Source organism: Colias eurytheme, chromosome 13 (assembly GCF_061535395.1).
Source record: "Colias eurytheme isolate Ceu_HAF_F1 chromosome 13, ilColEury1 Martin Lab GWU primary, whole genome shotgun sequence".
NCBI lineage: Eukaryota > Metazoa > Arthropoda > Insecta > Lepidoptera > Pieridae > Colias > Colias eurytheme.
In genome coordinates, this window is record NC_142992.1 from 8,104,095 (window position 1) to 8,126,727 (window position 22,633).

At 33.3% G+C, this 22,633-nt stretch overlaps 4 protein-coding genes across 9 annotated transcripts in view; 1 reads left to right on the top strand and 3 right to left on the bottom strand.

Annotated features, from left to right (window-relative positions):
* The window catches only part of Hip1 (Huntingtin interacting protein 1), a 36,633-nt gene extending 35,543 nt beyond the window's left edge, over positions 1-1,090 (top strand). For all 6 annotated transcript variants that reach the window (XM_090108353.1, XM_090108354.1, XM_090108352.1 and 3 more), the window contains one exon: positions 483-1,090. In XM_090108353.1, the coding sequence (XP_089964479.1) occupies positions 483-512 (30 nt within the window). In that variant the 3' untranslated portion in view covers positions 513-1,090. The remainder of the gene's footprint in view (positions 1-482) is intronic.
* A 251-nt stretch (positions 1,091-1,341) lies between these two features.
* On the bottom strand, positions 1,342-2,895 carry LOC149903560 (cold shock domain-containing protein CG9705). Its single transcript, XM_090109039.1, has 3 exons — positions 2,673-2,895; positions 2,479-2,601; positions 1,342-2,134 (listed from the first exon to the last, which is right to left on the bottom strand). The coding sequence occupies exons 1-3, from the start codon at positions 2,777-2,779 to the stop codon at positions 1,981-1,983; spliced, it is 384 nt and encodes a 127-aa protein (XP_089965165.1). The 5' UTR covers positions 2,780-2,895; the 3' UTR covers positions 1,342-1,980.
* Positions 2,896-4,742: 1,847 nt separating this feature from the next.
* Tbh (Tyramine beta hydroxylase) lies at positions 4,743-8,044 on the bottom strand. Its single transcript, XM_090108632.1, has 11 exons — positions 7,911-8,044; positions 7,560-7,798; positions 7,338-7,478; positions 6,986-7,249; positions 6,737-6,886; positions 6,517-6,649; positions 6,237-6,403; positions 5,912-6,094; positions 5,646-5,833; positions 5,264-5,420; positions 4,743-4,960 (listed from the first exon to the last, which is right to left on the bottom strand). Exons 1-11 carry the CDS (start codon positions 7,987-7,989, stop codon positions 4,883-4,885), a joined length of 1,779 nt encoding a protein of 592 aa, XP_089964758.1. The 5' UTR covers positions 7,990-8,044; the 3' UTR covers positions 4,743-4,882.
* A 3,684-nt stretch (positions 8,045-11,728) lies between these two features.
* On the bottom strand, positions 11,729-21,710 carry LOC149903562 (tRNA (uracil-5-)-methyltransferase homolog A). Its single transcript, XM_090108586.1, has 11 exons — positions 21,461-21,710; positions 21,230-21,380; positions 20,940-21,118; positions 20,523-20,843; positions 20,016-20,153; positions 19,649-19,764; positions 19,447-19,555; positions 18,944-19,066; positions 18,134-18,326; positions 12,408-12,628; positions 11,729-11,885 (listed from the first exon to the last, which is right to left on the bottom strand). Exons 1-11 carry the CDS (start codon positions 21,572-21,574, stop codon positions 11,760-11,762), a joined length of 1,791 nt encoding a protein of 596 aa, XP_089964712.1. The 5' UTR covers positions 21,575-21,710; the 3' UTR covers positions 11,729-11,759.
* Positions 21,711-22,633: the final 923 nt, after the last annotated feature.

The following is a 22,633-nucleotide window of genomic DNA, read 5'->3' on the forward strand; positions in this document are numbered from 1 at the left end:
CTGTTGCCGCTATAACAATAAATAATAAAAATTTGAAACGGAGCTATATTAGAGCCATCTTATGTCACTCTCTAGCCTCCCAACTAGATGTGGAGATCCACACACATAAATCCGTCATTAAATCGCTGAGTTGTTACGTAAAATATCATAAATATGCGAAAAAGCATTAGAAACAAACAAACACTTGATATTTATGATATTAATGAGTATTTATTACTAGCTGCGTGTTTCTATTTTGGCCGGATTGACCTGTGATAAAAAGCATAACACGCACGAACGCAAACACGAACATTAGAACGACCTCACCCACAACGCGAAATCACGCTCAAATCAAGCAGATGTACTAAATTTTGCTTTCAATTGAAATTTAAAACTCTAATTTACGCGGTTAATTGTGTATTTTTTATATATCAACAACTTTTACTTCGATTCAATCTTGCAACACAATCTACCTAAAGTAATATTGAATTTGTTTTTTTCAGAATGGAAACATCGAAAATGGAAAGGAGTGAACACGACAATAAAAATAAAGAAACCAGCACTCACGCATTATTTCTACAACAATCACTGAGCATTTTTCAAACAAAACATTCTGTAATTATGCATTTACGTTTGGTTTTTATCAAACTACTGAAATTTGTACCTTTGAACCCATATTACACTAATGTATGTGTTTCTAATTAGACTGTTTAGCAAAAGATATCCATGACGTATAGACAAAAACGAAACACTTAAAATACATTAAGTTAAGATAATCATGTAAAAATAAAAACATTTAAAACAAAATGAAATTTGTTTCTACAGTAAATAACCATTTCAGAACGCCATTTAGGTGGAAATTTAAGCTTTAAGATAACCTTATATTACAACTTATATTGTATTTTTACATACATATAATTTTTGTATTATTTTAATTATGTACTATAAATATACATAACTGTTACATATTTCTTTATTTTTAGATTAGGACCATATCCACTTTGTCTATTCAGCATATAATTTACCATGAGTGATTTTAGACAGGCTATAATTTAGAGTAAGTGTATCATTTGTAACTGAATTGTACTAATAAAATATATCTACAACAAAATTGTTTTTTATTTCCTAATAATCCCTGTCTTTTTTTTATAATCATAAGGAAATGTGTAAATATCCATACATTATTTCAGTCAAGTGGCCAAGTGCTAATCGAACATGTTATCTCTCTGTTATTTCAATTAGATAAAAGTGTTTTGTGATGGCTTTGATAAAAGAGACCTTGACTGCACATCACATAATATTATCACACCTACTTACGCGTGTCTTCCGCAATGCCGAATTATGTTAAATAAAACACACAAATATGCTTACTTAGGTAATATATTTCAAACACATCATTATAACTAAAAATAACATTGTAAATACAAAGCATGGCAACATAAAATCCAATCATACGGAATGATTACAATAATTCATAAATACAAAAATATTACTTTTAGACATGAAAAGCAGCTTAAATGCAATTTACCAGTGCTATCAATAAATGTTTATCATCAAAAATATTTTGGGGCATATTTTAAATAGTATTAAGTACTTAACATTTGTGCGAAAATAGTGAATAAAATTAATTTCCTACAAATCAAACTAATTAGGCCATAGAAACCATAAACATGTTTACAACATACAATAATGTGATCATATTTACTGCATAAAACAAAGATGTGACAAGCAGAACTTTTGTCCAATACACATTCATTATCAAAATCTTAGTGATGGTAAAACCTTCAAAAATTTAGCACCACATATCCATCCTATATAAATACTGATGTAAAATGCAAATAACACATTGACAATACTATAAATATGACCTTAAGTACCTATTGTTGAGATAAGAACTTAGTTCTTGGGTGTAAGACAAACTTAGATCTAAAAGAGCTTATATAAGAATACATGGATTGTTGCAAATGATTATGGTAACTGTATCTCAAATAGATTGATCAATTACAGCGGGGGCTCATCCCATTTAACATGCTTTTCAGGGGTCAGATGCACAATCCTCACATGGACGGCTTGATTCTTCTCAAACTTGGGTGGAATTGGACAGAGTCGGTACATAACCTCGTCTCCTGGCAGAGGGACATACTCACCTTCGATGCTGTGAACAAGTTTACAAAAGATTTGCAATTAAAAATGATTAAAACTATAATATTCTAATTTATTTTAAAGGAAAAAAAGTACTAAATTAAATGTAAAAATAAACTTTTTCAATACAATGATATGGTTGATACTACAAACAAAATATTGCACATTTTAAAACTAATTAATATAAAACCTTTATCTCTTCCTAAAACAAGTCGTTTTTAGTAATGTAAAATACCACACCATTTTATTCACAATAATTACCATAATCAACAAAAAAAAACTGACCTTGAAACAACAATGTGTAAACATCAGACTATGTAAATATCAGACTTCTCTAAGTTATGTGAATATACTTACTCAGAGATGTGCACAAAAAGATCTTCGCCGCCTCTTAATGGAGTTACAAATCCATGACCTTTCGCTCTACAGAATGATTTAATTTTACCAGTCTCTACAGGGTTTCCTAAAGCTCTTTCAGATCTGAAATAAATATAATGCGATAGTAAAAACATAATAACAACTATTACTTTATAAAAAAATGCAAAACTTACGTAGATGCCGTACGATTTCTACGGGTGATTATCGGGCTAGGAAGTTGTAGATGCGAATTAGTTTTATTTGGAGAATCATCATTATTAAAACCGAATTCCCTAGACATACTGACAGTATTTCATATACAGGTTACAGTGGAAGAAAAAACAATGATATGAGAAGAAAAACAAAATTTCAGATTAAAACTTAACGAAGATAATGTAATCAAGCTATGCGACACAATCTACGATTTACTCGTGAATGTCAATTGTCAATGTCAACTGTCATTGTCCTACGTTCATTGTCTCATGTCCATCAATTTGACATAAGCACTGACAAATAGGGTTGTAGTTGTTTTATAACGATTCCGTAACATTGCAACTCGAGTTTGGTAATCTCCCTGATCTCGTTTATCATATCGTAATTATAAAGGACCTTCGGCTTACCTGTATTGAATAATGAACAAACACCTAGTAAGGCCAAGTATCGACCAATGGGCGATTCAATAGTGATTTCAAAAAAACAAACTAATGTGACTTAGGGTGTCTTCCGATATGCACTGCAACCACTGCACAGTGCTATCACTGTAGAAAAATTCGTTCCGTTATGGACTGCCAGTATACTGCCGCAGTACCCTAGGGAAATTTATGACGTCATTAATCGCCGCCATATTCTACTGTGAGCACTGGCGTTTTCGAGGTAAGGTACTCGCAGTACTTTGATCACGTGATCAGTCCACAGAGCAAGTAATAATTAATATGATCAGTCAAAACCACTCGAGTGCCTAACGTCTTATAAACAAAGCTACAGTATAATCAGAAAATTTTAAAGTTCTGTAATTAGTTTGGATTAATAAATAAAACAATGGAAGAATTGCAAAAATTAACTTTATTAGACTGTGTTGAAAATGTTCAATACGAGCTGAAAGTTCTTTTTTATTCTTTTTTATGAAAAAGTACTTACTTTTATTATATTATAAATTCAATTTACAATTAATATTAATTAAAATATTTTTAATTGGACAGTACTCCAAAACAGTTTATTTTTATGTTCTAGAAAATACTCATATGAATGCTGCGTCAAAAAATGCGGCTGACAGTATACTGGATTGCGTTCCGTTTTAAATCGTAACCAGTATAACTGGCTATAAAGGAACGGCTTCACAGTATACTGAATTGACGTCACACCTTACAGTGGTCGCAGTGCATAACGGAATACACCCATAATATAATAATTAGAACCGTCATCGTAGTCGTCATCGTTGGTTTTTGCCACATTATGGTGCGATGCAACCATAGTAAAAAGAGAGAATTAATATATTTTTTTCGAACAAAGGTACCTACATCACGCCGCTCGGTTTCCACTCTGGAACCTGTCTCGTGCGGGCTGCGCTATTGCTGCGCCTTCGCCTTAGGGCCCGTATTAATAAACCGATCTCAAAATTGAGTATGCTCTTACGAAAAAATTTGCACTGCTACGCTATACTATAAACACAACTTGAGCTGTCACTTGGGTTTGCGTTATCAGCTGAGTTTAGCGTTGATTAATAAACAATACTCGACTCTTATGAGCGCACTTGTGATGTAAGTACCCGCTAGCACAATCGGCTCCCAAATAACGACGTTTAAGTTCCTGGCATTGCGAGCAATCTCTTTTGAAATGCGGTTGATATTTGTATATTAAACATCAGCGATCTCAAGGTGGGGAGTATCAACTGATTTCGTACTTGAAAGCGAGTATAAGATCGGTTAATTAATACGGGCCTAGGTGCTGTGCGCTTCTAAACGCTGGAGTTGGACTACTTCTCTCTTTTTACTATGTTTTAACGCTATTTTTGGAAATAAAACAACATTAGCTTTGTAATATTTTTATTGTCTATGCATAGTTAGATACTGGTATACTATAATACTATAACATATTTTATAATATAAATATATTCATTTAATTAATATTAAAAAGAAAAAAGACGTGTGGCACTCGGGGACTGCCGCGGTAAAGCTATTGCATGCTATGCCTTCAAGCCACACCTCCGAGCCCGTCAGAGTGGGGAGCGTGAGGTTTTTTCTTTACGGAATTTCTCGATTCGGTCCCCGGCCGCGCTCAAGGCCCGCGATAGAAGCTATGCAATAGCTTAACAACTGCTATTATTTTTTATTAACAACGTATGAATGTATCATTCATATTTAAGATAACAAGTTGAAATGATATGCAAATGTATTAGCGAATGTTACTACGTGAGTTGACAATGTCTAGGCTGTGGCTGCAATGGTAATTTAATATTCGGTATGGGTATTCCTTCCCAGTCACCCTGAAAAAAAGAAGGTAAATAACTGACGAAACCCAGCTTCGTCTGGGTCAAAATTGGACATAAAATATAGACAAAGTCACTCGTCAGAATGTAACCTTCTATGGGTAAAGTATTGGATATCAATTTAACAGTTTTTGAATTAAATTGTAGTTCAAAAATAAACAAAAAAACATTTTTTCCCCTGTTGTAAGTCTCTATCAAATGAAGTCAATTTTTAAAAATCAATAATTATAAAATAAATTAAAAATTTTTAGCTGTAGCTTATGTATCGTTCAGGAATTCAAAATAAACAATAAACATTACCTGGAATCTGTTTCCATCGGATTTATTGCATTGCATCGAAATGGGTGACTCTGTATAAAGATTATCTAAGCTTTTTGCTCTCAGTGGTGTCCAAGGCTTTATTGACAAATAATTTGCTCGAGGACTTGCTTTATACGATATAGGCATATTGTCCCATCTAAAAAGTTAGTGCAACAATTAAATTATTATGAATTATATAAAAAGAGCGCGTGTGCCGCGCACACGTTTCAAAAGTGAAACTTCTTTGGATTCAAGGATACAAAAATCGTCACCTTACTCCATATAGTGACGGTTTTGCCATGACGGACCTTGAAATTTTACTCTCAACGCGCCTAAAGAAGTTACGCTAGAAAAATATTAATTTACACTATAATTGCATTACCTTTTTTCAAACTTGAAGAAGTTTTCCAAAGCAGCATTAGATACCGCGCTCTTACACACCTCAAGTTGTGTTGCTGGATAATAATGCATGTAGTTAACACACATTTCATCTGTTATGGCATGACCACCAATCGTAGCATTTTCTTTATCCATTGTGTTATAAAGGCATGTTGTTTCCAAATAATCACCCTAAAAAAAACAGCGCTGTCAAAATTGTACTGTATGTAATTCGCATACTACAAAATGGGGTGGTCATTCGTAACTTACGGGTAACACCTTTACGGGCCTATGCAAAATTCTGATTTCTTGAAAATGCGTAGAATAATGCATATCTTTGTTCAATATGGGCAGTTCAACTCCGTTTCGAAAATGCCTCGTCCACACAGCAACTCCCGTTAAATGTGTGTGAAGCTGACTGCCAAATACAACAATACCGTGTTTTGGTAGACCCTGGTGAACAAACATACGTTTCTTTCATTAGATGATACAGATTTATGAATGTAAAAAAATAGGTTCAAATCAGAAGTTGGTGTCATAATTGGAATAATTGGTAGTTTTGATCAAAAAAATTTCTGATATTCATTGAACATACAACTCCTGTACACTGCGGTATACAATATCCTGTTAATGGGAATGCTTCTTGTCGACCAGGGATTGCCATTTTATCCGTATACTCTAAACCAAGTTCCATGATTGCTGCATCGTAAGATCTCCGGTTAGCTGTTAGGTGAAGAATAATTCCAGAGCTGTCTATCCAATCTGAAAATACAACATTTTAATGCCTAATATATATTTAATCAATCAGAATGATAATGTGAATCGCCAGATTAAAATATCCTATTGATGATATTAATATACTATTTTATCCATACCATCTTTAAGCTCAGGATTGTTGTAATGCACTTCAAGCATTACGTACTTATTTGCACTTGGCCCACCTAAAGGTAAACCTGCTTCCTTCGGGTAAACGAATGGCGGTGCTCCCATCGCCCAAGCTGCCTTCACCTAGATCGTAAAAGAAAATTATATTTGCGTGGTGTAGATAATATTATTATTATAGTCTACAAATTATATTAAAAATATCGTAATAACCTTGGAACATAATCTAGTAGATTCTGGTCTATCGGGAGCAAAGCAGTTTCCTTCATACAGTGGAATTTCTCTCCCCGGACTTGCATCACAGTAAAACACTTCCATGTGGTGGACTAAACCTTCGTTGCCTTTCGTGATCGTTGATTCAAACTGTACATAAAAAGATTTAAAGAATACAAATCATTTATTCAAGCCAATATTTTTATAAATATTTCATTCATTGCCACGAATAGATATAAATAACATTACCTTAATGATATGGTGAACTTTCGCAGCAATAAATTCAGGAAGTTTGACCACCTTGCACCAGTATGTTGTGTCTGAACTAGGTACTTTAAGATCTTTATTTGTGATCTTCAATTCTTGAGCTTTTTCATTATATACTCCTACGGGTGTAAGTAATCGTACTCGAATAAAACCACGATCATGGGCTGACGTGCAAGGTAAACACAGACCCTGCGACGAAAAGAGCTTATCGACACCCCTAGCCCATATAACGTGAACCGTGCCATCCTAGAAATTTTAAGAAAGTCCCGTTTCACATAGCCTGTATGTGTCTAGATAAATTTTAAATTAGATATTTCAAACATTTTAATGTTACCTCAATAATATAATCATCGTCGTCACATGTATCAAAATAACGCTCAAAAGATATACTTCGTGACTTCGCATCTATATGAAAAGCATTGCAGTTTTGTTTGGTATCCCTGATTAATTTTCCATCTCCATCAGAATGCATATCCTAAAATATTTACAAAAAAGTATTTGTTAGTATAGCAGGACAGGTATAATTTTTACTCCCGAGTCTACGAGTATTATTTACCTCAAAATGGTCATGTTCTCTATAATCTGTCCATACTAAACATACATCAGCATTTTCTAGGTCTCCCCTATTGGAAAAACCTAAAGCAAACCAGTTTATAGGCATTGCTTTATCAGACAGGCTCATTTGAAAACGAATTTTACGAATCGAATAATCGATTCTCCATTTCAATAGCAATTCACCGTTTGGGTCCAACACTGATTCACTTTCAGCGATATGACGATCGTTTGGCGGGAAAACTAAAATTATTTTTTAATGTTACAGGATAGGCAATTACATTGTATAATAAATAATAATTAATTATTAATAAATTAGATAGATTTTATACAAATTCAATATTAATTTACAAACCTGTCTTTTTGTAAACGGAAAATGAAAAATTGCAACAAATGAAAGTAAAAATTAAAGCGAGGATACACAGAGTTTTCATTTTTGTAATAGTTAAAACATATTTCAATTTTCACAACTAGGTTTCGTTCCTGTTCAGACTTAAAGCTCGACTGAAGGCAAGGTTGTTTAATCTTCCAATAGGTAAAGTTTTCACCCCATCTCCCGGCTAGAGATATACAGAGCGATATAATTGATCTTCAACTAGTAGAGTCAGAGTAAAAACTCGAATACAAAAAGTAAAGGGTCTTCAAACATGGGCGTAGCTAGCCATAGTTTTAGAGTATGGCAAAAATTTAAAATAATATGTAACTAGTAACTATACCCGAGGTCTTATCCCGGAAAAAACCATTCAAGTGCGAGTCAGACTCGCGCACCGAAGGCAAACAATGTTCAACTATGTACTAATAATATAAAATTGAAAAGAATGTGATGTTGGCTGTATGTATATAAATTTATCAACATTAAAAAGCAGTCTTGCTTTTTACGTTAGTGCCACATAGTAGTAACGTAAAAAGCAAAGTCCTCGGCCGCGTCTGTCTGTCCCTAATAAACTCAGAAACTACTGTACCGATTTTCATTTTATTTACTACAATGAACATTGTGATTCTCGAAGGTTTTAGAAAATAGTTTTGACAAGTTTCAAACCACGCGGGCGAAGCTGAGTTCTGAAAAGTAGTTGATAATTAAATATAGATTTATTTTATTGACTATGCTCTACTTATACTGATTAAAACCATTTAAAATATTATGAATACATCTAGGTCGTGACTCGTGAGTGAGATTTTTAGACATCAGGAAAGCAGTCCATTAATACCATAAGGTAACATAAGTTAAGAAAATAATTGGATTATTTGTTGCGATTATATAATGGATTAAGGTCAGGTGGGGTAAGAGGGTCACTGGGGGAAGAGGGCCTAGATACCATAACTAGTAAACCGAAGCGTTTATGACTATGTACTTTCCGTGGATAAAAAAGTGAAGGCGAATTAGTTTGAGCGGTTTTGAGTAGATGTCGCTACGTAGCACAGACGTCACAAAAAATGTAAACAAATTTGACAGTTGCGAATTCGACTAAGACCAAGTTGGCTCTTTTTTTTGCGAACCCATATTTTAGTGATAAACGAGTGCTATAAATATTTTAAATATACTGATACACGGAGAAAGCTGTAAGTATTTCTTTTATTAATCATTTTAGTTAAGAAACAACTAAATTATGTGAGTTTCTTTCGCTTGAAAATCCTAGCCTACAAAAACAATAGCTGGGGTAAGAGGCACACTATTGACGGTGTAAGAGGAACATATGTTTCTCTTCCCCCGTGTGAGGGGTGACCAACATTTTGATTAATTTATAATTTTATATGTGGGTAAAATGAAAAGAAGTGACTGACTGTTCTGTACCTACTACAATTTTAAATTATAACTAAAAATTTCTCGCGACTTCGTTCATGTGTTTTTTTATATATTTTTTTTTATTTAATAGGCGGGCAAACGAGCATACGGATCACCTGATGTTAAGCGATTACCGCCGCCCATGGACACTCGCAACTCCAGAGGAGTCACAAGTGCGTTGCCGGCCTAAAGGACTACGGTGTTATGCCTCCTGTGCCAGTAATTACTTCAGAGCCTCATCTCACCACCAAACCGGAACACAGTGATGTAAAACGGAACCACTATTCGCCAAGTTTCGCTAAGTTCGCCTGTCCCAAAATTCCAGAAATTAAAAAGAATTTCTTTTGGATCAAGAAGATCATTTATATTTTTAACTGACTTCTTAAAAAGGAGAAGGTTCTTAATAGAAGAATTAAAAGACTGATTCGCAATATTGATCTTATCACATAGTGCCATTGTTATTTTTAAAGAGTAACTAACTAGGAAAACTAGTTAGGGACAGACTGTTTACCATTACTATGTATGATTAAATAAAAATAGAATTATAACTAGTCGACTTCTTTTTAGTTTGCCACCCCTGATCGAACCTGTATGTCCCTCTTACCCCGAATTGATGTATTCTTCTTTTTTATTCCAAATTATACCTTATTTCATCGATATTAAGATCTAATATTGACCAAAGACATTCTACCTACAAATTAACGAACATTTAGCAACGAATATTTTAATATAAACTCCAATCTTAGGAAATACAATGACTGTCCCTCTTACCCCATGTAAGGGGGAAGAGGAACGATTACTCAATCTTGACATTAACGTCAATATCTTCGTAAGAACTGTTATTAGAGTAATGACATTTAGCCTACGGGACGCTAATACATAAAGGTAAATTCTGTGTGTTTCAAAGATCTTAAAAAGCTATAACTGTTGTTCCTAGCAGTCAAAATATTTTACTGAAAATGAAATATGTTCCTCTTACCCCACCTGACCTTATATAAAGAAAATTTTTTTCAGACTGTACGAAAAGCTCATAATGGTGAGGACGTGTTAAAATTCACGCTATGGTATGCTATGCAACGTGGAATGTGGCCCGGTCTCACTTTATTAAATTCCAGTGGAATTATTATGCTGCCCGAGGATATAATATCATTTAATTTTAATGAAGCCCAGATTTAATTTCTGTCTAAAATAAGTCTATTTCTTAATTATATTTTATGATATCGCGATAATTATTTGATTTTAATTTATTTTTAGTGAAACTCTTGTTTACCTGAATTTATTAATTTGTAAATTTATTGAAAATGGTTCACAACATACTATTTATTTATATATTTGATATTTTTTTATGCATGTAGAATATGACTGGGAATTGTGAGGAGAAGTAAATAAATGATTTATCTATATTGTATTTTATATTTTTATTGTATACCGCGTATTTGGGCAACTGTGAGTTTTTATCGATGTATAGTTAGAGGAGGAAATTGGGAAAAAAAATTCATAAGACTGAACCCATAGAAATCTAAATAACAAGACACATAGAAGTGCTTTAATGTCATAATTCATATGAAAACCGCTGTCGCCAAAATCAACACATTTAAACAGATAGCTAAACAGTACACACAAGTAAACTATGCCTTTTATTGGACAGCTTGATTTTAGTGAAAACTAACTTACTTAAATATTAAATTAAGCTTTTTAATATGTATCCTAACGCACGAATTTACGGTTTATTTTAGAATAACATCCCTAAGTATATGAGACGTTTTGTTTCTTTTTGTTCCAATACGAAAAAATTCGGCTTTTCTACAACAGAAGTTGTCAATTTTCAATAGATATAACTTTGAACATAAAGTCATAGAAATAAGGTTGAAATTTGTGTTAAACGTGATAATAAGAATGGTAGACTGTGTCATTCATTGTTATTTCGATTACTATGGTGACACTCGTAATACTTGTAAATATTCTATAATTTTAAGGAAAAACGGCATTATTTCTAAAAAAGAAATATTTACCGATGAAATATTATTCCTTTATTAGTATAATTACAACTTGTGGAAGAATTTCCGCAATGGGATATGCTGAAACACACCATGTTTATACACATACGTCTCCAGAGCAACTGAACAGTGACGAACACGCTGGTGTTGTGAAAGTCACCTGAGTGGCGACAAGGTCACGCGCGCTTACGACTTCTAGTGTCTTGTTATTTAGATTTCTATGACTTAACCCCATTTACTTAAATGTGGAATAATTTGCTAACTTTTTCAGTATGAGATAATAAAGTGTGTCTGATTGTTATTTGGTGTATTATAATTTTTTTATTCATAAATTTTTGTAACTTTTATAGATCAGTGGGAAGGTACACGCAAAAGAAATTCAAGTTACTTAAATAGCATATTTATTATTCAACAGTTATAGATGTCACGATTCCACATCTTCATTATTTACATTATTTTCATGACTTGCAGCATCGTCTTCTTTTGATTCTTTCACAGTTTCCTCTTCAGTGATTTTCTCTACAGGTTTTTCTACATCCCTTGTAGGTTCCTGAAATAAAGGAACAAACATATAACTTAAACCAATCTATGCTAATGTTAAAATGTATATGTTTTTATTACAGATTATTTTCAATAATCAGATCAGATAATTTTTTTCGTTGTAGTTACCAAAAGTTTTTTTAGTTAACTAGATGGCGCGGATAACGACTAAAATTGAAAGAACTGCCATTAAAAAAAGAAATGTCATATATTTAACTTGAAATACCTGAATATGTAGCAAGAAAAAGAAGCAGACTGCCCATTCAACCATCTAACCTTTTTTAAGGTGTCACTAAAAACCAGTGCAGAGGTGTTATGCCTCAGGTATCCTGAGTGGCTTCTTTTTATAGCGCACGCAACCACACATAAATTTATATTTTTATTACTATTTATAATGCTATTGTTGTGTGTTTGTGTGTGTTATAATAAATGGTTTCTTTTTTCAATATATAAAATTATAAAATTTATAAAATTTTCAATATACAAATATATAAAACAGAACTATAATTTAAAAAATAAGCCTTCGACTCACCTGTTCCCTTTCAAACAGCACAATCAATTCCACATGTTTCGTATGCGGGAACATATCCACAGGCAGAGCACATACAGGCGAAAAGGGCGCGCCATGTAACGTCTTTGAAGACGCCCTTGTGAGGTCCACAAAGTTCTTGGTGACCGACGCCGGGCTGCACGACATGTATATGAGCCGCTTGACACGCTTGTTGTTGCGCAGCGTTGTTATTGCTGTCATATCTGTGTAATACATTTTGGGAATAATAAATGTAGAGAAAAGTAAGGAAGGATGCTTTATTTATTTGCAAACAAATGTATGTTGTTATTGCTGTCATGTCTGAGGAATTTAATAATAAATGTAGTGAAAAGTAAGGAAGGATGCTTTATTTATTTGCAAACAAATGTATGTTGTTATTGCTGTCATGTCTGAGGAATTTAATAATAAATGTAGTGAAAAGTAAGGAAGGATGCTTTATTTATTTGCAAACAAATGTATGTCCTAACTATTTCATTGTCCCTGATGAACATAGGCTATGTTTTATGATGTTTTTATGCCGGGTCAACCCGGGCGGAGCCGGGACGAGCGGCTAGTTACAGAAGATATTATGTATTAAGATCTGCTTATGATCATCATTATGTGATGTACCCAATAATTAGAAATGTCACATTCTCTTCCCCGCGGACCGTGACAGCGTTTAGACGTGTATTCCGTGAAAGTCATTATATTCATTTTTATTATTAATTTAAAACTAAAATATCACTCAACATTAATATCAAGGGTACTAGGCGCGCAGAAGTGCAACGAAGTTAGTGATACATCGGCTAGACAAGGACAGCAACTGCAGGAACAAAGGTATAATTCCTAGTTGCGCACACGCATGACGTTGTATCCACAGTGTTGCCTACGCACTGTTTTAAATTTCCCATACGTAAACTTTGGTAGTTTTTGGAAGAAAGTGGCAGTCTGTGTAAATAATTCTAAAATTATTATTTTTTGACTCATATACAAAATGTCATGCTCAAGAACCCCCCCAAGGAAGATTTCATTGACGTCCGCGCCTCAACACCACGGTTCTGACCCATCTCTAAATGCTACAGATAGGAAGGAACTCGGAGAATGTATTTTATCTAAACGATTCAAACGTAAGTGTGATGAGATTTCGGGCGACACTCATAGTACAATCGTGGAATTGAGAAACATGTTGGATGAGATGAAGACCCAGCAAGAATCAAAGTATGACGCCATAAAAACATTCATGGATAGTATTATAAAGCAAAATCAAGACATCAAAACCTCTATTGAACTTATGTCAAGCAAGTATGATGAGATTTTGGATGACGTCAAAAAGATTCAGTTAGAAAACAAACAGCACAAAATTCGTATAAATTACCTTGAAACGAAGCTAGAACAGTGGGAAATAAATTCCAGATCCTCTTGCGTTGAGCTAAAAAATATTCCTGCAGCCGAAAGTGAGAACAAATATAGCTTAATAGAGATGACTAAAAAAATCTGCTCCGCTGTAAATGTTGATGTTCATGAATCCGAAATCCGTGATGTATTCCGCATGAAAATTAAAAATGTGTCCAACGGGCCAATCGTGGTAGATTTTAACTCCAATCTCAAAAAAGAAAGCTTACTTAAATCTGTCAGGAAGTATAATAAAGAGAGAGATCCGAATCAGCGACTAAGTACTGCTACCGTGAATCTCAAGGGGCCAGTTAAACCTGTTTATGTTGCTGAATTCTTAACACCCAAAGTGAGAAAGCTATTCTTCTTAGCAAAAGAATTTATGAAGTCTGAAAAATATGAGAGCTGTTGGACCTCCTACGGAAGAGTGTATTTGCGACGAAAATCTAATGAATCCCGCGTGCGCATCGACAATGAATCCGATCTAGACGCACTAAAATGTCGTATATGACTAGTTTTTGTAATTTTTCTTGTTTTTGTTGATATTACTTATGCCTTGAATTTCTTTTTATTTTTAGTATTAATATTAACTTTCGCCAAAATTTTAAATTGTAAGTACCTTAAAATTATAACTTTACCCCAAAACACACTCTACAATAACACTACACAGTATGCCCAACAGTACTCACCCCAAGCAACACCACTTCTTTTCTATAATCACAATATACATTTTAAGCCAATTCATCATAGTGTAATAATTATTATCAGTATTTACGAAATATGGATAATCTATCAGGTTAAGAGTTATTTAGTTAAAATTCAATGACATAGTACAGTTAGAAAATGAAATAGACTCCTTTAAAATAGCTGACTCTTATTCGTGTGATGTTGAATCGTGTAAATCGCTGATTCCTAATTCTGAGCTCTGTTTGAAATTATTTACTCAAAATATTAGAAGTATTAAGTGTAATCTGAATAGCCTACTCCCTCTTATTGTCAGGTCGAATGTGTCCTGGGATTGTATTATATTAACGGAATGCTGGCTTTTGTCTTCACAAAATATACCCCATTTGGATGGATACCAATCTTTTGCATCTGCAAACAATCTGACGCAAAATGAAGGTGTCGTGGTTTATTATAAATCTAACTTAATTATATCGGTTGAAGAAAAAATAATACAGGACGCGAATTGCTTGGTTATCAAAATAAATTCTGATACCGTTGTTTTAGCAATTTATCGCCCCCCAGGTTATAAAAACGTTAGTAATTTCATACAGTCATTGGATAAATTGCTACAAGGATACTCATCGACGTTAAATGTATTTCTAGTTGGCGACATAAATATAGACATAGCAAATGACAGCAATGATACCAATAAAGGTCATTATTTGGATATGTTAGCTTTTCACGGAATTCTTCCAATACATACAATACCTACACGCAATAAAACATGTTTAGACCATGCCTTAGCCAAATCAAAGAAGATCACTCGATGTCTAGTAATTCACACGAGTGTGACCGATCATGATAGCGTCGCGTTGTACATTGCTATTAATTATCAACTGAAGGCTTCTAAAACTATTAAACGCTTTGATTACGTTGCTTTTGATGATGAAATAAACAGCAAGGATTTTGGTTTCATAGCTAAAATAGAAGATGCTAATATTGCTACTGATGCTTTTGTTAATATTCTACGTGACTTAATTATGCGGCACACTAAAATTATAACTGTCTCTTGTCGAAAAAAAATACTTAAACCATGGATTACTCCAGGCATCCTAAAATGTTTGAGAAATCGAGATAAACTACATAAGAAACTAAAAAAAGATCCGAGTAACGACGTACTAAAAATTACTTACAAACGATATAGAAATTTTTGCTCAAATTTATTAAAAAAACTTAAAAGACAGTACGATTCATTACAAATACAAGAATCTAAAAATAATAACAAAAAGCTTTGGAAAACTCTGAAAGATATAACATTTACAACAAAGCATAAAGAGTCATCTCACGAACTGTTATGTCATCAGCATCCCTTACAATCCGTGAATGATGTTAATAACTTTTTTGCAGATATTGGCAGGAACCTAGCGGACAAAATTATTAACAGTCCCCTTTGTACAGCATATAACACTAAATATACTCACCCCCACTCATTTGTTTTATTACCTACGGACTGTAAAGAAGTTGAAGGGCTTATTAATAATCTTAAAAATGATAGTGCCATAGGTTTGGATCTGATTCCGAGCCACATACTAAAAACTTATAAAGATATTTTGACGCCAACCATCACACATATCTGCAACATTTCTCTGGCCTCTGGAGTTTTTCCGAGGGCTTTCAAAAAATCTAGAATCCAACCCATTTATAAAAGTGGTGACAGAAACTGTGTCAACAATTATAGACCAATCTCTATTTTGCCCTCACTATCTAAAATTCTTGAAAGGCTGATTAATTTAAGATTAATAAAATTTTTAGAAAGTAATAAAATATTATCAGATTCACAATTTGGCTTCAGATCAAATAAATCTACATCGGATGCGGTACATAAAGTGACAAATTTTATTGTAAATAAACTAGATACTAAAAAGAAAGTAGTTGCCATATTTATAGACTTAGCAAAAGCATTTGACACGGTTTCTGTCCCAATTCTTTTACAAAAATTAGAAGATATTGGTGTTAGAGGCACTCAGCTTGACTTATTTAAAGACTTTTTAACAAATCGTACACAGTTGGTTAAGATAGATGAATATACCAGCGAAGAAATTCCTGTTTGTTTTGGTGTGCCACAGGGAAGTATATTGGGGCCAACCTTGTTCTTAGTTTATATTAACGATTTATGTCAGCTAGCCTTAACTCATGGTGAAATAGTATCTTTTGCGGATGACACAGTCCTACTTTTCTATGGTCATACGTGGGAAGAGGCAATTTCTTATGCCCAATCTGGTTATGATACCGTTTGCAAGTGGTTATATAGCCATGTTCTTACACTTAACACAGATAAGACTAAGTACATGGCCTTTCATCTACGAAACAGAAACATAGGAACGCAGACTTTTCTGATCAAATCTCATCGTTGTCTCAACTTTGATAGCTCTACCTGTTCGTGTCCAATACTTCAATGTACAAAATCTATGAAATATCTGGGTGTTGTGTTGGACGATAAGCTAAATTTTCAGGAACACATTGATTTGTTATCTGGAAGAATACGCAAACTTATCTGTGTATTTAAATGCCTGAGAAACGTTGCGGATAAAGATGTCATAAAATCTGTATATTATGCCTTGTGTCAATCCCTCCTCTCTTATTGCATAACCTCTTGGGGAGGAGCACCGAAAACTTCTCTGTTAAAACTGGAAAGAGCCCAGAGAGCTGTACTAAAGGTTGGTTCCTTCTTACCCTTTTATCACCCAACGACCGCCCTCTACGCAAAATGGGATGTTTTGACCGTTCGTCAACTCTTTGTTCTTCATACCATTCTCAGACAGCACAGTTTACTGATATATGACTCTCAAAAATTAAAAACAAAGCGTCGATTAGATAGAGTTTGTGATCAATATACACCCAATACATCATTCACTCGTCGTTTCTTTTGCTTTCAAGGTAGTTATTTGTATAATAAGTTAAATGGTAAATTGTCTATTTACTCATTGTCTACAGGTGCTTGCAAATCAAAAACTTTAACATGGCTAAAAAGTCTCGATTACGAATCTACTGAGAATTTAATACGCTACGTAAAACTATAGTAAATTTTATTATATACATAAAACACACACACACACACACACACACACACACACACATACATACACATACACATATACTCGCACACACTTTCACACACACTCACTCATATACTCTACAATATAGGTACCAATTAATCTATTCTTGTATAAATTGTTCACTTTTTCTTTTTTATCTTTTGTAAAATGTTAAGTTTTTATCTAACATTTAAGATATTTTATTTCCCTTTTTGTCTCTCTTTTGTACTATATTTTGTACCTCTAAACGGTTTATTTCATGTTTTTAATATTATGTTACTAAGCAAATATTAAGCGGTTCGTCTGGGTGAGTGCCTGGCGATCTGCATTACAGGCTTTTGCCTATCGCAGACACCAGTCCTCTCCAATTTATACTATGTAATACTGTGTAACTGTAATTGTAAGTTTTGAGGAAAATAAATAAATATTATTATTATTATCATAATCATTTTGATTGGCTTAATATATGTATGTATTATTAATTCGAAAAATTTCATAAACTGCATAATTTTAACCTCATAAATTATAATCTTAAAAAATCCATGAGTGCTTGCATACTAAATAAAACAAACTTACGTAACCCAGCTCTTGGTGGATCCACAATAGCTATAATATCATCACCAGCGGCTCTCGCGAGCACGGCCGGTAGTGTGTACTCAGCTTTACCAGAATAAAAGTTGCAGTTTTCTATATTGTTTAATTTTGCGTTAGCTTTCGCATCTTCGACTGCCTTTTCAATCAGCTCGAGGCCTAATACTTCAGCGCAATGCTAATAAAATAAATACACATTAATAATAGAATTTAATTTTAGTACATATAGTTTTAGGACTTCATTTTGTTGACATTTTAGTTTATAATAGTTTGAAGTCTCCCTAACATCGTACCTAATCACTGACGTATAAATAATAAGTATAAACAACTAGACTCACAATAAAAAGTTGATCTGTTCTAGCGTTGTTATATGTATAAAAGATTAATTTACAAAATATTTCATGGCATTATGCAATGTTCAGTCTATTGTATCGCATATTGGAAATCTTTGTCAATTATAATACAGTTATTAATTACAACATGTACTCAAGAGAATATATTATGGTTCCATAATAAGCATTTATTAGCATCTCCCCTTTAACAATCGTTATATTACAACTTTATTACAAAAGTAGTGTCTATGTCATAAAAATGGATTTTGTTTGTTGGAAAGCGCTAAACTCAGGAACTGCTCGGCCGATTTCAAACACGCAAACATGTATGTAATCGCTGTATAGGCCATATAATATGTACCACGCGCTAAGTCCCAGCTGACCACTAGATAGAAAATATTTTGAGAGTACTTTCACAATATATCCTTTTATATTTCAATTTAATAAATTATGAATAATTTACCTTAGCGAAACATAATCCAATAGTGCCGGTACCACAGCACACATCTATTACTGTCGACTTGTCATTCACTTGGCTCATATCGATTGCACTCTGATAAAGGATCTCAGCACCTGCTGTGTTTATCTGATGAATAAAAAATTTATTCCGATTTATAGAAAGACATAGCATTTAAACTAGACCAATTTATACAAAAATTATTATTGAATGCTCAAATCTATGGTCCCTAGAAGCTGTGAAATAATCAAACTTATAAACTAACGCAATAAAAAGATACAACTGTTTATACTGTAAATTATTATTATAAAAAATTGATTTAGATTGGCATAATTAAATACTGTTGACATTGATGCCTGTAGGTCTGTTTGTTTACTCATGTCATGGTCTGTTTGGACATGCTAATATGAATTAGACACAGTCTATTTTCAGTTTCGACAAATAATAATAATTAGTTAGTGTGAAATATTAAACAAATAATTTTAATTTGGTTTCAATATAAAGCAAACCTGGAAAAATGCTTCAGGAGATATCATAAACTGTAGCCCCAGAATTTTGTCTGTAATGTGTGTTGAACCCAACAGATGTATTGGTTTAGGTACTTCTTCTCCTACCCTCCTAAAATTTATAAATTAATAATAATTAATACTGTATTAAAGAATTATTTTAATAAAATTAAATTTATAAATAAAATAAATATTCTTTAAAAACCTTTTAGATATCAGATGTATGTAAACTGATTTAACGCCACACGCAGTTGACTGTTCCAATTGGAAATACTCAATTAACTCTTGTTTTAATTTGTCTAATTCTTCATTAGATAATGCCTGTAAAATAGCAGAAAAATGAAATGAAACTTACAGAACTCAACATTTTCTAGAAGAAGTTTAAATACAATAACATTAGACAAAGAATAAAAGTAACTAATTAAAAGTTATATTCTATTCTTATTTTAACATAATATTCTGTATAAATCCTTATGTGGGTAGTTAAATTAATTCTACAAAATCATGTTTAACTCTATCAAATATCTATTTATTTAGATTATATACATTTCTTTACAAACGTAAATACATACCTGTGGATCTATAGCAATGATGAGCATGATGTCATTATTGTGTGATGATTGCCGCACAGTAAGACATTTCCAATGTCCTGTGTAATCCACTGGACTGTATGGAGCTAGGTTCGATTGCCTTACAAACTCTTGAAATACCTGTCAGTATTTTATTATCAATGTACATTTGGAAAAGTTTTATGATAACTAAAAATGGTATGATTTAAAATATCCTATTTGATGTTTTGATGATGTGTTTTAAGTTAATAATGTTTTTTCAATTTCTGGGCAATCTAGTTTAAGTACATAGTAATAATTGAAGATTTTTTATGAGATTGAGCAAGAAACATCATCACATCCATATAAACTTTTCCGAATCGGTAGTATATTATGTTAAAATTAATATGTAATGACGATTCGAAAGTGCATCTAAAAGAAGTCTAATTGAATAAATAAATGTTTGAGTTTTGAGTTGATTAAATGGTACCAAAATGTATAATACATACTATGAAAGTAAATTATACTCACAACAGCAATCTTTTTCATGTTATCCGGTATGTGATTCACACTTTCCACTGGCGCTACAGCCACCGACCCAGCCCAGTAGCATCCCAATCTAAAGCCAACTGTTGGTTTCTTTGTCTCCTCGTCCATACCAACTGTGAACTCACATTTATTCCTATATCCCTCTGTGATTGGTGACTTCTGTATGGGCTTCAGTTCAAAGCTTAAGCCATCATATATCTTTCTATTGGCCTCTATTTTACTGCGCTTCTGTTTATCTATCTTCCACACTTCATTATCAAACTTCATTAGTATACGCTTCATATCCTTTTCTTTGAGTTTGAGCTGAAATGTTTAATTGAAATAAAATAATAAAGGGCCTTACCTGAGGCTTTTTTGAAATAAAGAAAAAGTAGGTACTTATTATTGTTATATTCTTACCTGTTCATCATAGGGTATATTCCAGTATGGAGTAACAGCATCCCGTAATCTTTCCTCTTGGCTTTTTTTTTCTTGATCATCATTTGTTTTCTGCCTTTTAACATTATCTGTGCCTTCTTGTTTTCTTTTAACTAGTGGATCAGGTGCAGGTTTAGCTGCTTCAGCTATCAAAGTTTTACCTGTAAAATCAATAACGACACTTAATTATTATCAATTAAAATATGTACGTATGTATTTTTTCTTAGTCATAGGAACATTATCGTGATATTAAAATATTTGCGTAAGTATACCTTTCCACTGATATCCATTTAATGCTGTGATAGCTTTATTACGCTCCTCATCGTTTTGAAAACACGCATACAGCCAGTGATTACCAACTTTCGGTCTTTTAATCTTGCTTACACTTAATCCTAGTTTCTGATTCATTAACTTCTTTAACTCCTAAAATTTGTTAAGAATGTTAAATTTAAGAGGTAGTATGTACTGTTACTTGAGAAAAATTATTGAAGTATTATATTCACCGCTATCCCATAGAACTTTGGAAGGTCGCGTAACTCTATTTTAAATTTCTCTGACGAAAAGCCTCCTCGGTCCAAATATGCATATTCCTCATTATTGCTAGTTTCTTCCGACATTTCAAATGTGTTTATATATTTTTTAATACAATTCTGTTTATAACAATCGGAAAAAGAGAATATCGCACTGTATGTTTAATGTTTATTTACATAAACTTAATTTTGGGGTTATAATACCCACATGTCATAGAAAATAACATAGCGTCATAGACATAGAAAAAAAGTCATTTGTCAATGTCAAAATAATATTCCAAGAATTTGTCTGGACTCCTAGTTTTTTGGATATTATGTCACCGTAAAATTGTAAACTTTACAATTGTAAACATTAGATTATAATCTAGCCCTCGAGATCTAGATCACAATTTATCGATTGTTTGCAATAAAAAAATAAATAAATAATGCTTCTATAGCTCCACTCAAATGTTTAAAACTAAGGTTTAAAATGTTGACTTATTAAGACTCATTATGATGTCGTAATTTAAACAAAATTATCGGTCTATCTCTTCACAACTGCTGTAGATATTGGTTTGATTTTTTTCACAGCTTCAAGGGACCTTATATTTGAGCATTCAATATATTTCAGCTTGATATCTCTACGTGTTCCTGAGAAAAAGGGTCTTGACAGTCAGACAGAGAGACGCACAAGAGACGGATAACAATATGATAATATATATAGCTTTTTTGATATAGGTTCCGTTTTTTCCTGTTGAGGTTCGGAAGCCTAAGTTAAGCAGACTTTAAGCAGATACCTACCTCATATATGATAGGGTCAAAAACACTAGAAAAATAATATTTTAAATAATAAGGCCGGTTACAGAGCTTCACTGACCGTCAGTGCGTACCTTTGGCTCTGACGATACGCATTGACCGACCGTCAGTTTGTATCATTCAGTGCTCTGCGTACCAGTAAACTGACCCTGACCTGTTCAGTATGGTCAGTTTACTGGTACGCAGTGCACCGGTCGGTACAGCACTGAACGCGTTCATTTGTTTCCATAGCGCGTCAGTCGACCGACGCTACGCACGCGGACGCGCTCGACTGACGGTCCTCGTACGCAGTGCGTAGCAAAATATGCGTGCGTAAGGGCGAGGCCACAACACTGCGTTGCGGCGTCGCGT

Bases quoted from the DNA above. Each gene is read 5' to 3' on its own strand.
- Tbh (XM_090108632.1), bottom strand. From the start codon at position 7,989: ATGAAAACTCTGTGTATCCTCGCTTTAATTTTTACTTTCATTTGTTGC. The intron at 7,250-7,337 runs GTAACATTAAAA...TAAAATTTCTAG, and splicing joins ACGATGATTATATTATTGAG to GATGGCACGGTTCACGTTAT. The intron at 5,421-5,645 runs GTAATGCAATTA...CTAACTTTTTAG, and splicing joins TTCTTCAAGTTTGAAAAAAG to ATGGGACAATATGCCTATAT.
- LOC149903560 (XM_090109039.1), bottom strand. From the start codon at position 2,779: ATGTCTAGGGAATTCGGTTTTAATAATGATGATTCTCCAAATAAAACT. The intron at 2,602-2,672 runs GTAAGTTTTGCA...TATTTATTTCAG, and splicing joins AGAAATCGTACGGCATCTAC to ATCTGAAAGAGCTTTAGGAA. The intron at 2,135-2,478 runs GTAAGTATATTC...ACTTGTTCACAG, and splicing joins CTTTTTGTGCACATCTCTGA to CATCGAAGGTGAGTATGTCC.
- LOC149903562 (XM_090108586.1), bottom strand. From the start codon at position 21,574: ATGTCGGAAGAAACTAGCAATAATGAGGAATATGCATATTTGGACCGA. The intron at 21,381-21,460 runs GTGAATATAATA...AACAAATTTTAG, and splicing joins CAAAGTTCTATGGGATAGCG to GAGTTAAAGAAGTTAATGAA. The intron at 12,629-18,133 runs GTAAGTTTGTTT...TGTATTACACAG, and splicing joins TCCACCAAGAGCTGGGTTAC to ATATGACAGCAATAACAACG.